The sequence below is a fragment of the Xenopus laevis genome, chromosome 4L (assembly GCF_017654675.1).
Source record: "Xenopus laevis strain J_2021 chromosome 4L, Xenopus_laevis_v10.1, whole genome shotgun sequence".
Taxonomy (NCBI): domain Eukaryota; kingdom Metazoa; phylum Chordata; class Amphibia; order Anura; family Pipidae; genus Xenopus; species Xenopus laevis.
Genome location: NC_054377.1, coordinates 147,599,559 through 147,617,093, shown reverse-complemented (window position 1 = coordinate 147,617,093; position 17,535 = coordinate 147,599,559). Strand labels below are relative to the sequence as shown.

The window sequence follows — 17,535 nt, the reverse complement described above, 5'->3', positions numbered from 1 at the left end:
GAGCGGCCGAAAAATGTTGACGTGAGCAACTTTTCAGACGCTCATCCAAGGCAAGGCTGTGATCCACGCTTGTACCTCAATGAAAAAAAGACCTTTATTTTTTTTTATTTTTTTTTTTTACTGTTACTGCCTGGAGGACTGCTCTTTGAGTTCCTACCCTACAAAACAAAAAGTGATGTCCACTTCCGTATGCTAATTGATATACATCCCTTTATAGAATCTTTCAGGCTGTTCCTGCTGAATTTTGCTTCGTACAAGGGAATTTCTTCTACCGGCATAGATTTATGATAGCTCTCTCTCGCTCTCTCTCGCTCTCTCTCTCTCGCTCTCTCTCGCTCTCTCTCGCTCTCTCTCTCTCTCTCAGCAGTGATCAGATTTAAAGGGTCACTAGTTCATTAAACAATGTCCTTGTCACCATACCTAACACAACCATGAAGCTCCGGCATTGTTTAATGGTCTCTCTGTAATCTGAGACTTTCCCTTTAAACATTACACCGAGTAGGACTTCTGATTCCCGGGACAAGTTTCCATGGTGCTTCTCCCCAGTGATGACGGCTCATCTGTTAATAGTGATGTGTATGTGTCCCTATGCTTCCCCCCCATAATAATAATAATAATAATATTTGGTCCTCTGTTCTACACCCACTCGCCATAGACTCCCAAATTAATCTCTTTCCCAAGATTTTCGGGTGATTCGGGTTTTAGATTCTGGAAATAAGTCGGGTTTATTAGATGGGGTTCTGATCGCTGTTCCCACGTACAAAGCCCAGGTATTTGGTATACGTAGATTAAACGGTGTATTTGAAAAGTAGAAAAAATCCTTTGCTCTCCCCCCAAATTGACATATGTTGATGTTTGTGTAGATAAAATACCTAAAAATAACCTGTCAGGAATAATGCTTCCAGAATTGCTGTTATTAGAAGAACCAACCAATCGTCTATTAACTTCTTTTTGATGTCCACATTTGATTGGTCCCATTTAAGCCCCACTGAGTTGTCCCTCCCAACACAGAGAAACACATAGACATCCCTTAACACTGGTGATAACTTACAATCAAGCGCTAATTGCTATTCTGATTATTACTCCCTCCTCATAGATATAGCAAAGTCTGTCGCACATATTCATGTATTTATTTTTGACATTTCAATCACAGCTCCCACCCACACAAACCCACATATCTCTATGATTTTGCCTCATTCTCTGTTGGCTTTCGAACTCAATACTAAAGATGTGAAACACGAGACCCGATATTATTCCATAAGTCAACTTGGCTCATAATGAGGAGGATTTATTGGGAAAGGATAAGTCACACTCCCTTCTCAGAGACTATTATCCACTGTTACTATAGACACCATCTCTCCCTACTATACCTGCTATCCCACAGTCACACTCCCTTCCCAGAGACTATTATCCACTGTTACTATAGGCACCATCTCTCCCTACTATACCTGCTATCCCACAGTCACACTCCCTTCCCAGAGACTATTATCCACTGTTACTATAGACACCATCTCTCCCTACTATACCTGCTATCCCACAGTCACACTCCCTTCCCAGAGACTATTATCCACTGTTACTATAGGCACCATCTCTCCCTACTATACCTGCTATCCCACAGTCACACTCCCTTCCCAGAGACTATTATCCACTGTTACTATAGACACCATCTCTCCCTACTATACCTGCTATCCCACAGTCACACTCCCTTCCCAGAGACTATTATCCACTGTTACTATAGACACCATCTCTCCCTACTATACCTGCTATCCCACAGTCACACTCCCTTCCCAGAGACTATTATCCACTGTTACTATAGGCACCATCTCTCCCTACTATACCTGCTATCCCACAGTCACACTCCCTTCCCAGAGACTATTATCCACTGTTACTATAGGCACCATCTCTCCCTACTATACCTGCTATCCCACAGTCACACTCCCTTCCCAGAGACTATTATCCACTGTTACTATAGACACCATCTCTCCCTACTATACCTGCTATCCCACAGTCACACTCCCTTCCCAGAGACTATTATCCACTGTTACTATAGACACCATCTCTCCCTACTATACCTGTTATCCCACAGTCACACTCCCTACTATAGGGCTTAGGTGATGACCTTGTTCCACACTGACCTCTGCTCCGTCCATTCAGGGTATATAAATAAAGGTTGGTAGGTCTGAACCTCCCATACAGACAGTCCTGCAACTGAACATCTCAGTTCGCAGTCACATTACTCAGTGCTGAGGAAAAGCCGTGTGCCTTCTCCATTCTACTCTGTATTTCAGCACAAACGAGGGTGTTTTAATACTTTGCTGTTAGTCTTAAAGCAGCAGGACGTGGCTGAATCGTTCCGTTTTATGACTTCACTTGTTGTCTTGCTTTTTACAGTCTCAATCAATATATATCTCTGGGACTGAGCTTTGTGGCATTCTCCCTTTGCTATAAAATGTACATCTGCGATTGGCTTCTCAATAGAACCTCTTGTCAGCTTTTAGGGCTTCCATAATAATTGTGAGCCTCGCTTAGAGGGAAGGGGGGTTTCATTGAGTTAACTCAAAAATCTACATCCTAACAGCCTATCCAATACATAATGCCTTTGGCCACAACTCTTATTACAGGTATGGCACCTGTTATCCAGAATGCTCAGAACCTGGGGCTTTCCAGTTAACGGATCTTTTGTAATTTAGACCTTGATACCTTAAGTCTAGAAAATCCTGTAAACATTTAATAAACCCAATAGGCTGGTTTTGCCTCCAATAAGGATTAATTATATCTTAGTTGGGATCAAGTACAAGCGACTGTTTTATTATTACACAGAAAAAGGAAATTATTTTTGAAAAATTTGGATTATTTGGATAAAATGGAGTCCGCTAGAGTGAAATTCTACCGCTCTCCATTCATTTCTATGGGATTTTTAAAGGCGTATTTATCAAATGATGAACTTTCACTTTCACTCTTTGATAAATACGATAGGGATGCCCCGAATCTGAATCCTAATTTGCATATGGGTTTAGGTTCGGATGGTCAGAAGGATTCGGCTGAATCCGAATCCTGCTGAAAAATGCCGAATCCTAGATTGGGTGCATCCCTAAAATACGCCTTTAAAAATCCCAAAGAAATGAACGGAGAGTGGCTGTCAACTCAATATGGGTTTATTTGGGGGTTCAGTGGGCTCGACTTTGCTTGTGACTCTGCAGTGGATAACCTATAACCAAGAAATGTAGAACCAAGGTGCTAGCACTCTAACTCTACGACTTTCAACAACAGAATGTGGGGTTAAAAGCGATCTCTTGTTTAAGATTCATCTGCAAATCATTATTAAGATTACGAATCCGCAGCCTTCGCAAAAGTTTTCCCGGCGACTCCGCCGCGGCCTAGATTGGATTCAGCCAAGTGAAACTCCGTCGCGAGGAGAATTTGCATTTGTGGCTCGTGTTCCCGAGATGTGTGTAAACAAAAAGCAGATGTTAACAGCCCGCATTCTTTAGCGGAGATTCTCCAGGGGACAAAACAGTTGACTTCTTTTATTTGTGCTGCATTCCTTGATGGAAAATCTTTATTTTTATTTTTTTATAGTTATTCCACTGGGCAAAGCTCAAAGGTTGTAGTTAACTCTGTCTGGGTTTGTGCCAATATTAGAGAACAAGGAAACAGAAAAGATCTAATTAGTGATCTATTGGAACCCTATAGTTGTGTTTGTTTTGTACAATAAAAAGGCTGCCGTTGTCACATCACTTTTTTTTTTTTTTTTTTTTTTGCACTAAAGAACATCGACAAGGTTTATAAGGCCTCAAAGTCTAAGAACTGATGTTAAACTGCCTAAAATTACCCACTGCTGCTTTTCATTGTGCTGAATGGGAATTGTTGCTTCAATAAAGCTGTAATTGTGACATCATCTCTTGTGCACTAAAAAATAACACCACTCAAAATTATACAACCTCGGAGCCTAGAACGCAATGTTAAAATGCCTAAAATTACCCATTGGCGCCTTCCGTTGTGCTAAATGGGAATTATCACCTTAAAAATACTGTGATGTGTATTTAAAGGCAAGAATAGCCTCTGTTTTTTTTTTTTTTTTTTTTTTTTTTTTTTAAAGAAGTTATTTTGGTTCAAGCTTTTCATTTGGCCAGGACAGCCCTTAACTCTCATATCTGCAGAACCTTACAAAATAGTTAACAAATTGGGGCTGAATGGGTATCCTGGATAAACAATAAGCAATTACAGGTATCCGGAAACACATAATCCCGAAAGCTCCGAATTACTTGAAAGGCCATCTCCCTTACGATCCACTTTATCCAAATAATGCAAATTTTTAAAAATGATTTCCTTTTTCTGTGTAATAATTAAACAGACACTTGTACTTGATCCCAACTAAGATATAATTAATCTTTATTTGAAGCAAAACCAGCCTATTGGGTTTATTTAATGTTTATATGATTTTCTAGTAGACTTAAGGCATGAAGATCCAAATTATGGAAAATCTCTTGTCCGAGCTTTCTGGATAGCGGGTTCTATACCTGGTACCACCACATGTGACCTTCAAGATGATCTTCAAGAAATATCAAGGACTCCAGATCATCATTGTCCCCTTCCCCATACTGAAGGCTTTTCTTTGCTCTTGAAAGATCTGGACCAACTTATGCTTGTCCCAGGGACACAGGAGTAGGGTCATTGTTGTTTTGGGGAGGATATTATAAAAAATGTTACACTGCTTGCTTTATAGTATCTCAAGGCCATTTCCATGTATGATATAATGCCCCCCTGAACACATGGTAGGAAAAATACAGTGTTGAGTTCACCTATGCCAAGGAAGGTTGAGTTTCTTTCATTGTTTTTCCATTTTTTGTAATTAATTTTCCAACCAAGACTTGTTCTTTGGGAACAATCAAGGTAATTCTGTTGCTTGAGGTTGCAGAGCTTGGCTGTCCCATAACCTTGCTGTCCTCCACCATCTCCCCTGCTTGCCTACAGTCCATCTGGGCAACGATTCCCATGACTCTTACCCAATAGGTGCAAAACTCACTGTTTTAGATGGGAGATACTTTGGAGGACATGTGGTGCCTTCCCACCCCTACAGAAATGCTACCTGATTCTCACCCTCTCTCAACACTGAAACCCCTTTTCCTCACCGAGTATAGCAATGACTCTTGTCTAAATGTTCTTTTGTGTTTGTCATTCCATCTGGATTATCCATTGTAATCAACGCTTATTGTTCTGTTTTTCTTTGGCAGCATTCACTGAGGGTAACGCCGGATCTCTACATGGGAACAGACCTGCCAGCGCTGTACAGATACGAAGGCGGAAGGCAGTTGCGGAGCCTTACTGGTCTTATTCTGGTAAGATTCAAACACCTGGGCCAATGCTGATCTGTTTTATAGAAAATTCCATTCTGTAGAAGTACGACGATTCAGCCGCTAAATCAAGAATTGGGTGGTTTATTTTTAGCTTTCAAAATCGGAATTGGCCTGTAGTAAGCTATGACCTTGATAAGAGGTTGCAATTCATTTGTTTCCTACCCAAATCTATTCATTCAAGGCTTGTGTAATAGAATTTGTTTTCATGTCGACCCTTTCCACTTTGTATTTAAGGAACAATGAATTATTTGTCTTGGTTTTTTTATAGTAGAGGTTTTGTTTTTATAGTTCTTTAGAAAGTCATGAAGGAATGTGGACATGCTCTCTCTTCCTGTGTACCAACGAAAACTACACAACTTTGTGTCTTCTGCTGCCCCCATGAATGGTTTCCCCCATAGCTACATGACAACTGGTTTATATCAACCGTGGTCAAGTTTCTGAAGCTAACCCCTGCTTTTGTTGGTGTTGATGGAGCCGCTCAGTCTTTAGGCAACTTGTTGGTCTAGCAACCAGGCTGGAAATATGGGAATTTGTTGTTAATATTAAGTAAAAGATCCATGTGATGCTTCTTGTCTTGCCTTTCTTCACAAGTTGGTTCAGTGGTTGATAATTGTAGATGACACTTCATTATTTTGTGGTCGGCAGATGGTCTTTCCACTCAGGATAGACGCTCACAGATATGTCTATTATTTATAGATTGTAGGGATGCACCGAATCCACTATTTTGGATTTGGCCGAACCCCCAAATCCTTTGTGAAAGATTCGGTCGAATACCGAACCGAATCAGAACCCTAATTTGCATATGCAAATTAGGGGTGGGAAGGGGAAAAACATTTTACTTCCTTGTTTTGTGACAAAAAGTCACGTGATTTCCCTCCCAACCCCTAATTTGTATATGCAAATTAGGATTCGGATTCAGTTCGGCCGGGCAGAAGGATTTGGCCAAATCCTGCTGAAAAAGGCCGAATCCTGGATTCGGTGCATCCCTAATAGATTGTAAGCTCAAATGAGTAGGGCCATATATACTTCTTGTGTGTTCTATTGTCTGTATGATTGATGTGTTCACTGTTCTATTGTACAGCGCTACAGAATATGTTGGTTGCATTGGGTTTGTGGAATACTTGAGTCCTGTACTTGACTGAAGGGCCAATAGTAGCGCTGGGCGAATTTGTCCTGTTTCGAGTAGCCAAAAAACGTGCGAATTTCCCACAAATTTACAAAACGGAGAAAAAAAATCAAGAAACGCATTGAAGTCAATGGACGTCAATTATTTTGATGCCCGCAACAATTTTTATACGCGCGTCTATTTTGACCAAATGCATTAAAGCCAATGGGCGTCCGAATAATTTTGAAGCTCAACATGTTTATGCGCGCGACTATTCTGACGCTCGCCCAATTTTTTTTTTGACGCAGCGGATTTTTCACCGGCCAATTTTCGTGTCAGTTTTGCAAATTTATTCGCCGGCAGCGGAATGGGCGAATTAGCTGCGAATTCCCGCCTGCCAAATTTATTCTCCCATCACTTCTCGCTACTACTCTGATTTCTAGGCCTTTATTTTGAATATATACCATACCTGATAAGTGAGATCTCTGTGGGCGGAAATGAGATTCACTGTAAATGAGTGAGATGCCATCAGTTATTTCTTATTCTTCTATTTGTTTATCCTGTTAATGATAACTGGAGGGAACCTAACACATTGCTTGTGTACGTAGTAATGGGATGCAAAAGAATCAGGTGCTTCGTATCACTGCTCTGATTTGACAGAAAGGTAGAGGTTGACTAACCTTGAAGTCCTGTTGGTATTATTTTTCTGCTCATTTTTAACATTACAAAAAAAAAAAATACCAGAGATGCGTTTATTTTATTATCTTTACAATAAATATCATCTTCTATTCATTTGCAAAAAAAAAAAAAATACATGGGATGCTGTTATTAATTTTAAAAATTCCAATAAATATCAGATGCTTTTATTGTTGTTTATTTATTTTAAATATCTTAAAAATCCTACAGATGCTATTTTTTTGTTTTAAAAAATTGGGGTGCTAATATTTAAACATTAAATATTCAATTGAAATAAAATTTGATTAAATTTTAATTTAAAATTTTGAACATTAAAATAGATAACCATAATGCTATTGTTTTATTTGAAAAAATAAAAAATACCAGGGATGCTAACTTTTATTTCTTCTTATAGATGCACTTAATCCAGGGTTTGCTTTGGGATTCGGTCACAATTTGGCCTTTATCAGCCGGATTCAGATTTGTCAGAAGTGTCTGGTTAAATCGAATTCGAATCTTTTTAAATCGTGTGATTTTTGTCACAAAAAAAAAGTGAAATTTATTTTGCATATGCAAATAAGGATTAGGATTTGGTTCCGGATTTAGTTGAATCTAGGGATGCACTGAATCCACAAATGCTTTGTGAAAGATTCGGCCAAAAATCAAACCAAATCCAAATTCTCATTTGCATATGCAAAAAAAAAAAAACGGTTTGGCCAGGCACAAGGATTTGGCTGAATCCGAATCCTGATGAAAAAGGCTGAATCCAGGTCGAATCCCGAACCGAATCCTGGTTGAAACATAAAATAAATGGGGATACTGTTACTATTGTTATTTCATTTTAAAAACGTTTCCAGCGATGCTGGTATTTTCTCATTAATTTATATATATTTTTCAACATTACTACAGAGAAAGTGAGAGAGACTCCTTTCAGAGAATAAAGAATTATATTTATGGTAGAGGCACACAATCCTATATGGGGTAGATTAGTCGCCCAGTGACGAATCGCCTCTTCTTTGGGGCGACTAATCTCCCCACAATGCCTTCCTGTCGGCTCGCATCTAAATCTCCGGCGGTTTGGCACTCTGAGCGCTTTGTTTTCCTAAACCGCCTGAAGTTTCCTCGTGAGGCAACTTCGGAAAAAGAAGTGATCCGAGTGCCATCCCGCTGGCGATTTAGATTCTACCCTTAGTGCCCGGCCCTATAATTAAGGCTTTTCTTTTCTCTCTGGATCATAGATCAGATCAGATTTTTCTATGTTGCCGGGGAGTTGTCTAAGGTATTTGGGTTTTACAGAAAACCGAGGAAAAGTGTTGTTGTCAATCATGCCGCAACTGTACAGAGTCAATCATCTCTACTTGTAAACCAAGATTAGACATTAAAATAAACAACGGAAACACAATCCATGTTTATCGCATCCCGCTCAGAGCGGACAGGCAGGATAATTTAGCAAGTTTGTATTCCAGAATTGTTGATAATAAACAAGAGATTTTATTTGATCATTTATTTTGAAAGATTATGCATGAAAGAGACAATCAAACGCCAAAGTAATATGTCACCACATCTTTTATTTACCGCGTGGAGCTCTAGTATGTGTTGCCATATACACCAGCTCTATCTGCCAAGCCAATTAAACAAAATAATTTTCTTCCAGGCCAGAGTGCAAGCTGACTCGGTAAAGAAGGAAATAACAATAAAAAGAGATTTTTCCATTGCTTTTATTACCAAGTTTCCATTTACCCTTCCCTGATAATTAAGTGAGGACTAGACTTCAGCTGGTACATATACACGAGCCTACACCCAAAAACCAGGCTGTTCACAAGTGCATTACATTTATAGTTAACCCTAACTTTAAAACCCTAGGTTTTAGGAAATACTATGTCCTTAAAGTCAGAACCGAGGTAGATTAAGTACTTTCATTGTTTAAGGCATTGATCTCCAACCAGTGGCTTGTGAGCAACATGTTGCCCTCAAAGCAGGTGCTTATTTTTGAATTCCTGGCTTGAAGACGAGTTTTGGTTGTATAAAAAACAGGTATACTGTCAAACATAGTCTCCTGTAGGCTGCCAGTGCACATAGGGGCTACCAAATGGCCAATCAAAGCCCTTATTTGGCACCCAAGGAACTTTTTGCATGCCTGAGTTGCTGCCCAACTCTTATTTTTGAATGTGGCTCATGGGTAAAAAAGGTTGGGGAACCCTTTTCTAGGGCAATAAAAATCTCTGGTAGGGCCATATTCAGTTGAACAACCCTGGTTTACCCCCTTATTGATAAGCAATGCTTTACCCATTTCGGAAAGGAATATCAGAAGTGGGGTAGAGTCCTGCACAGGTCTCTTTAAGCAGATTCACGTCTGTGCCTGTGCACCCACGATCAGATCTGGACCCATGCACCCACATTTTCTATGTACCAAAACATGCCTAACCAAGAAGTTTCTCATACCCAACCTGTGTCCCACCAGTAGTCTCTAAAAATTGGAAGTGACATCAAAAAGGAACCAGGTGCCTTCAGCCTACCAGACTCTGCTGGATACTCACGGACCACTCGCATGGTTAGGACATCAGGGCTTTTCCGTCCAAATCCTGACTTCTTTGTGGATTTTCTCATCAACCCCATGGATGTTGCTCCCAATGGCCTCAAAGCAGGTGCTTATTTTTGAATTCCAGGCTTGGAGGCAAGTTTTGGTTGGATAAAAGACCAGATGTACTGCCAAACAGAGACTCCTGTAGGCTGCCAGTCCCCATAGGGGCTCCCAAATAGCCAATCACAGCCCTTATTTGGCACCCCAGGAACCGTTTCATGCTTGGATTGCTCCACAATTCTTTTTATACTTTAAATGTGGCTCAAGGGTTAATTAAGTTGGGGCCCCTGGCTCTAGAGTCTATGAAACAACTCTATTACCCGACTAATGAATCTAACCCCATTTTTGGTTCCATTTAGCTCCTTTTTCAGTGTACCAATTGACTGATGGTGTCTTCAGACCATTTTAGTGCTTCAGTTTCCCTAGTGGCACCTTTCAATTTTCTGTATTCCCGGCACGGAATCTCTCATGTAAATTTGGGCTATTTGGGTCAGAAAGTAAATGCAGGAATTAATGAGCAAACACAACCATTTGTCATTTCAGAGCTTTTATTTCTATCATGAGCAACTTGCTGAGGAAAAAAAAAAAATCAAAGCCTCTCCTGAGATTATTTTAGGTCATCTCCAATATTTTTGCTGAGTATGCGCTTGAGATCAGTGTGCCGCCTTGAGACAGAGATTAGGCCTCTGATTTTTGAATATTTTGTCTGTGCTGAGCAGGTAATGAAAACAGGCAAAATAATATTTCCATGGGAGATTTCTGGTTTGCTGTGTCAGCACATAACGTTTTTTTTTTATTCTGTTTTTGTGTGAAGGCCTTGATATTGCCCAACTGATTATGACAAATATAATAGAAGATATATTTTTTAATTCCAGATTGAGTCCCCGTTGAAAGTTAGCAATTATTTTGCCTTTGTGTCTTGATTCTACAGAAGCACAAAGAGCTTGTGCCTGCGGAAATAGAGGAGGCTAAACGCTGAATAGTTTAGGTGAATGATTTGTGCTGCATCAATGTAATTGGTTACGGCAGTCTCTGGTAGAAGCAGCAGGGAGTTCGCTTTGTCTGTAATGGTTTTGCTGCAGGGGATCAGCCTCCTGTTACAGGTAAAGATTCCTCAAGGCAAATCTCCAGGTCACTGATTTAGCTGTTGTAATTGTAGAGGAAGGGGAGATTGTGACGTCATCACTTCTATCCCATTGGGCTTTCCCCTCCTATAGCAGATGCATTTTACTCATATGAGTCACAAAAAAGTTAGTTGGGCCAAACAAATAACACCGATTTGGAAAAAGCTGCAACATCAGCAATATGATTGGCTGTTGTCTATTGCCAGGTGACCTGTTATCCTACTGAATTCTTTGACTGGTGGTACATTTATAACTAATATTGTGACTTACAGTGTAAGGATTTTAAAGGAGTGGAAAAGTTCTAAAACGGGGGTCCCCAATCATTTTCTTTTTTTTAAAAAAAAACAGTAAGCAACATTCAGATGTAAGAAAAAAGTTGGAGAGCAACGCAAGTATGAAAAATGTTCCTGTGGCTGTTGGTAGCCTCTGTGTAGACTGGCAGCCTACTGGAGGCTCTTCTTGACACCTAATTTTTATACAACCAAAACTTGCCTGGAATTCAAAAATAACCACCTGCTTTGAGGCCACTGAGAGCAACACCCAAGGGGTTGGTGAGTAACATGTTGCTCACAAACCACTGGTTGGGATCACTGCTCTAAAACATTGACTATGCATGACCCTGACTGCTTGCCAACTAGACCATACATGGAAAGACACCGTGGCTGGATTACAATGGGCTCAGACAATATGTTCATTTCATAGAGACAAATGTGGGCTATTGGCTGAAATTATGTCCCATTGGCCCCAGTGTGACTATATTCATAGAGATGATTGGTTAATTGTGTCGTGTTGGGATTTGGCTGATAAGGTCTAACCGTGTATAGTCTTCCGTTGGTTTTATGTGTTGGGTAGAGATTCCTTCCCTCCTACAAGGTTCTAGTCTTTATATAAAGAAAAACACAGGTACTTGGATATAATGATCAAATAGAATTTCACTGGAGATAAGAGGAAGTGCATTTGGATCCTCTAAAATATGTAGCCAGGGTTTATTCTTTCATCAGAGAGGAAGGAAATTCAGGGCAGATTTATGACCATTTGAATTTTATTGGTATCCCAAGGAGACCTTGTACCCAGAAGAAGACCCAGCAGGACAATACCTTATGGAAGTCTTATATTTTGCTTCTGAAGAGTCTTTAGTGTTCATCACATTTGCATGCGGAACGTGAAACCAGAGCAATATATCCTGCTGCCCGTATCACCTACTGCAGCAGAGAAGCAATACAGGGCTATGTGTCAATTCACAAACCTCACCGCCCATGACTATTAATTAGCTACCTCACTGCAGTGTTCTCACCAGACAACCAGAACTACTGCTATCTTGTCCTGTTTTACATGAGCCAGCTGTTTCACTTCCAGACAGAAATCTTAGCCAGGGTCTTTGCCTTTACAAAGGCTGCACTCTGATGGTTCGTGGGAACGAGAGAAGACAGCCAAGTATCATCTGCATAAGCACGAAAGACTGCTCCAGTGTCTTCCAAATGGATTCCCCTAGGGGTGGGAAATGCACATTAGATCCTTATCCGTTATTGCAATGTCCGCGGATAAGCCTTATCGCTTGGCACCAGGAGACTGATCGTGACTACTCATTCAGGCTGGGTTGGTTGGATGTAAAAAACTGCATTTGACCATTCAATGATCAGCCTAGCATTTAATACACGTATAAGTACATCTGACTTGTTCAAGACTTTAAGCGGAGTTATTCCCTTTGCCACCTTCATGGGCTGGTCAGATGTTTATTTTTTTTGTGTTTGGGCAGGTGTGTCTACATTCCTTAAATGTGCAGTATAATTATTAACTATCCAATTTTACTAGCATCCCAAGGACGTCCATCCTATTTGCCATTGCTATAAACTTGGAATCCGTCTAGATTTTAGGACAGAGTGAATGTAGCAGAAAATATTGCAACATCTCCTCTTGTTAGCCCCACCAACATGAGTCACTAGAGAGAAGTTATTTAATTGTGGATATCAAAATGGAGAAGCTTGTCTACAAAGCTCAACCTCTACGTGACCCAATGACTGAAGACTCCAGTTGACACAGTAGCTAGCTGCATGAGCTAGGGCCACCATGGTCAACTATTTGCTCCTGGCCTAATAGAGAATACATTTAAAACATTTTAAATCAAGGCGTAATTGTGGTTACCATTTTTGCCCACAACTCTTCCTTCGTTATTTGAGTTCTCCTAGTATCCGCTTTAATATTTACACTCAGCTATTTAAAATACTTTTCCTAAAGCTTAAAAAAGTTCTATGGTCTCACGTCGGTGTTTCTAACAGAGTGGGCCACACAACAGCTCCATTGGAAACCCTGCCTTGCTGTGAGGTCCTGTTGCCAGGCATCTCGAGGCCGGACTCATCCGGAGCCTGTGATGTTTCTAGGAATATTGAATTTATTGAGCATTATAGTGATAGAAGATCATTAAATTACTAATGAAAGCCAACAGAGAAGAAAACTGCCATGCTGCCCTTGTGAACTGTAATATCTCAAAAAAGCATAAATACTTCTGATTCTTATGGGGTTATTTACTAAAATCAGAATTTATCTCACTTTTTTTCATTAAACAAAACTCGGTCAAACTCCCATCTACAATTTTGGCTTATATCATCAAAAAAAACTCAAATACTCAAAAAAAAATAAAATAAAATAAAAAAAGGCATAAAATCGAGCGAAACCCTGAAAAAAACAACAACATAAAATCGAGTGAAACCCTGAAAAAACAACAACATAAAACCCTGAATAGTATGATTTTTTTTTTTTTTTTTCCGACTTTTCTCCCGAACCGCTCCTTTTTTTTTTTTTCGGGTTATTGCCCGAAAACCCGGTGCAATCCACAATATTTTCAAATTGGGATAGGGACATCTCCTATTGACTTATACATGACCTCGACAGGTTTGAGATGGCAGATTTTCGGGTTCAGACTTTTTGCAGCACTGGGTTATTTTTGAGTTTTAATAAATAACTCCCCTTGTGTTTGATTAGCCAGAGATGTCAATGTGCAGTACCAATCAGGTTCATATATCAATATAGGGGCAATTTGTACCTGAGCATTAATCCATAGAAACCAATTGGTGATTAGCTGATTGTCCAGGGCCTATCAAGGCTGCCATACATTCGGGCTCCACCAACCCTAGTTGCTAGTTCCTGCAACCCCACCCCTCCTGATCAGGGGAAACGTCCACATTTCCAGCTGGGAACGGGTCTGGCAAGGCAGGGCCCGTGAGGGCCAGGAATAGGGTCCACTGGGTGTTTTGACCAGTCCGACTGTTTCAGAAAGCTGAAACTGCTATTTTTAGATAAAGGGATTTGAGATTGTTGCCCTGATTTTTGTTTGTATTTCTGCAATCAAAAAAGAGGCTGTATTTTTCTGTTCATTCGTTCTCAAAATGAAAGAGCTGATAAATTTAGTCCAGCAGGTTCCGTATGCTTTTAATTGACTGTACATACCTAAAACATAATCCAGCTTCCCATATGGTAACCATTACTTCAACCCGCAAGCTCATAATCCCTTGTTCAATTACAGTTTGCTGGGGCCTTCTAGAAACCATCGTGTTCATTAAATGTTATAATCAAGCAACACAGAGCCTTGTTGGGAAATGCTCAAAATGTTTGACTCCGTACACTTGTGTGAAATTGGCCTTTGATCAAACATATGGAATGTTCTGGGTATTCTGTGGCCTCAATGCTGTTCCTACTTACGCATGTCCCTCTGAGGATTGTCACCAGGCAGAATTCCTATTGTAATGCCGACGTTCCTGTTATGAACTGTGTTTAGTAGACTTGGAGTACTTGCATCTGGTTGACTTCTTATAGAAAATCCACAAAGAAGTCAGGATTTGGGCGGAAAAGCCCTGATGTCCTAACCATGCGAGTGGTCCGTGAGTATCCAGCAGAGTCTGGTAGGCTGAAGGCACCTGGTTCCTTTTTGATGTCACTTCCAATTTTTAGAGACTACTGGTGGGACACAGGTTGGGTATGAGAAACTTCTCGGTTAGGCATGTTTTGGTACATAGAAAATGTGGGTGCATGGGTCCAGATCTGATTGTGGGTGCACAGACATGAATCTGCTTAAAGAGACCTGTGCAGGACTCTACCCCACTTCTGATATACCTTTCCGAAATGGGTAAAGCAACGCTTATCAATAAGGGGGTAAACCAGGGTTTTTCAACTGAATATGGCCCTACCAGAGATTTTTATTGCCCTAGAAAAGGGTTCCCCAACCTTTTTTACCCATGAGCCACATTCAAAAATAAGAGTTGGGGAGCAACACAGGCATGCAAAAAGTTCCTTGGGTGCCAAATAAGGGCTGTGATTGGCCATTTGTCAGCCACTATTTGGACTGGCAGCCTGCAGTCGACTCTATTTGACAGTACACCTGTTTTTATGCAACCAAAACTTGCCTCCAAGCCTGGAATTCAAAAATAAGCTCCTGCTTTGAGACCACTGAGAGCAACATCCAAGGGGTTGGAGGGCAACATGTTGCTCGCAAGCTACTGGTTGGGGATCACTGCCCTAGACTGTTGAAAATCTCTAGTGTCCTGTAGATAACATGGTTGTATTCTAATATGACCATCAAAAATGTAGTATAAAGCGTACCTGGCTCACAGTTGGAAAGCATAGGGTAATCCATCAATTGTTATACCATTATGGACCATATGGACAGCTATTCAAACTGAGATCTAATGATCCGCCATTTTACCTGTAAATCTGCTTGTGCCGACTGATATTTCTCAATCAATCAATAAAGACAAAACCCTTGTAGCTTTGTGGGGCGCCTCCTACTTAGTATGTATATCCATTTTCAGTTCTAGTACAAAGCTCTATAAAATCCTTGCAAAGAAAAGTGGGTTAAAGTGAGACTGAGGGAGAATTCTGTATTTGACTTAACCTGAAAAGGAAAAAAAAAAACCTGAACTCACTGTACAAACTTTTTTCCCTGATTTGAATTACTTCTGGATATTGAGTTACACGGGTAATTACAGGGGAGTCGCCCTGCACTTGGGATACATATGTTATGAGGTGATTTCTGTATTTGTTTTGTAAGTGAGCTGCAAATTACCCAAGTGCAGAGCAACTGGTTACTTACAGGGGAACGGAATCACCTTGGCTGCCGAGAATTCATCTGAATCCTTAAAGTTCAGGTTATAAGGCTACTCAGGCTTCAAAGTTGTTTCTTAAATTGGCCCTTGTAAAATCTTAAATCTTAAATTTGGTTTGATTATGCTTACAGGTAATATTTCTGGTCTCTTGGCTTTCTCATAGCAATGCATCAAGGTTCTCCAACCTCTTTTAGAAGATCATTACATTCCAGGAAACCATGTGTGGTTGGAGTTGGATTCCAACGTTTGTCAGAGATAATGTTTGAGAGGACAGGGAGTGGGAACAACTATCCCACCAATGATGTAGTCAGGAATGGGGGTTATGACAAGCTCTGTGGGTTGCAGTGGCCAACGTCAAACCTAAACATGATCACCTATTTTCAACATGAACATGTTTGATGTATAATCACATGGGTCTTCAGGCTATCGGCCGACTCCCGCCCTTTCTACCCCAATAAAAACAAGATTACATGTTTGTTTTTGTTGGCTGTTGTCCACTCATCTCTTTACATGTCCATCTTCTTCTCATTAAATGTGAAATGCCTACACCCCTCTGTTGGTGAGCAGGCATTGCTGAGAATACTGACCACTAGCTAAAGATTTCCATCTGGCTTTTTTAGGAGTTGATGACATGCCTAGATGCCATGAGCTGAAGAGGAAGCTACTATTTGACTGCATTGTCGGTGGCATAGGGTTGCTTAAGAGAAAACCATCTATGGTTGCAGTTGGATGTCCGGGAAGATCTCAAAGGGCCCATCCACCTCTGACATTTTCCCTAATATCCAACTCCAACCATAAATGTTTCCTCTTAAGCAGCCCTCTCCCACCAACGATGCAGTCAAAGAGTAGGAGTCCAACCCTAGTGCACTTTTATGACGGGTACCGTAAGCTCTGGTGGTGAATGATGACTCACATCAAACCTGAACCCGGATGCCTATTGTCAGCATGAACCTGTCGGACCCACGGGTAAACACATGGGTCCTTCAGGTTTCCGGCCAGCCCCCACTTAACTACTACAACTTAACGTGGTGCTCACTTGGGCCTTTTTGGGTACACAATGTGAGATTTTACCGGTGGAAATCATGTTCAGTCTTCAGTATTAAATATTCCATGGCTTATATAGATTTTCTGTATAATGGTAAAAGGCATAATCCAATTATTTCTATTTCTGTCTCTCCTCTGCACTCTGGGCTCCACGTCTCCTTTTAAAGAAGCAAAACCTGCACCCCTCTCTTCCCAGCGTCACGCCAAACAGCAGCGCGTCGAACCTTTTGCACTTTGAAAACTCTAATAATTTTTAATCACATGCGTCTGAGAGCTTTAAAAATTAAGTCTTGACAAAATGAGAATTTTACACATGGGCAAACAACTTCACCCAGAGGCCTACTTTTCATTTTCTCATGAATATTAATTTTCATATCGCGCACCAGATAGGGATTGTTTTACACAAATGCATAACAATTCCGGCTCTGAACAAGATGCGGTGGAAAGAATAGTTCTTTTTTTCATTGAAGCACTGTTAATTAAAACGAGGCATCAGTGTGTAATAGATAGGTGTGTCCTTGTGTCTGTGTTTCCCAGTGTCTGTCTGTCATTG

The 17,535-nt window shown here is 40.6% G+C and overlaps 1 protein-coding gene across 2 annotated transcripts in view; it reads left to right on the top strand.

The window, feature by feature from the left end:
- Positions 1 to 17,535, top strand: part of ptprg.L (protein tyrosine phosphatase, receptor type G L homeolog) — a 335,758-nt gene that overhangs the window by 60,584 nt on the left and 257,639 nt on the right. For both annotated transcript variants that reach the window (XM_041590932.1, XM_041590933.1), the window contains exon 2: positions 5,235 to 5,339. In XM_041590932.1, coding sequence (XP_041446866.1) covers positions 5,235 to 5,339 — 105 coding nt within the window. The remainder of the gene's footprint in view (positions 1 to 5,234; positions 5,340 to 17,535) is intronic.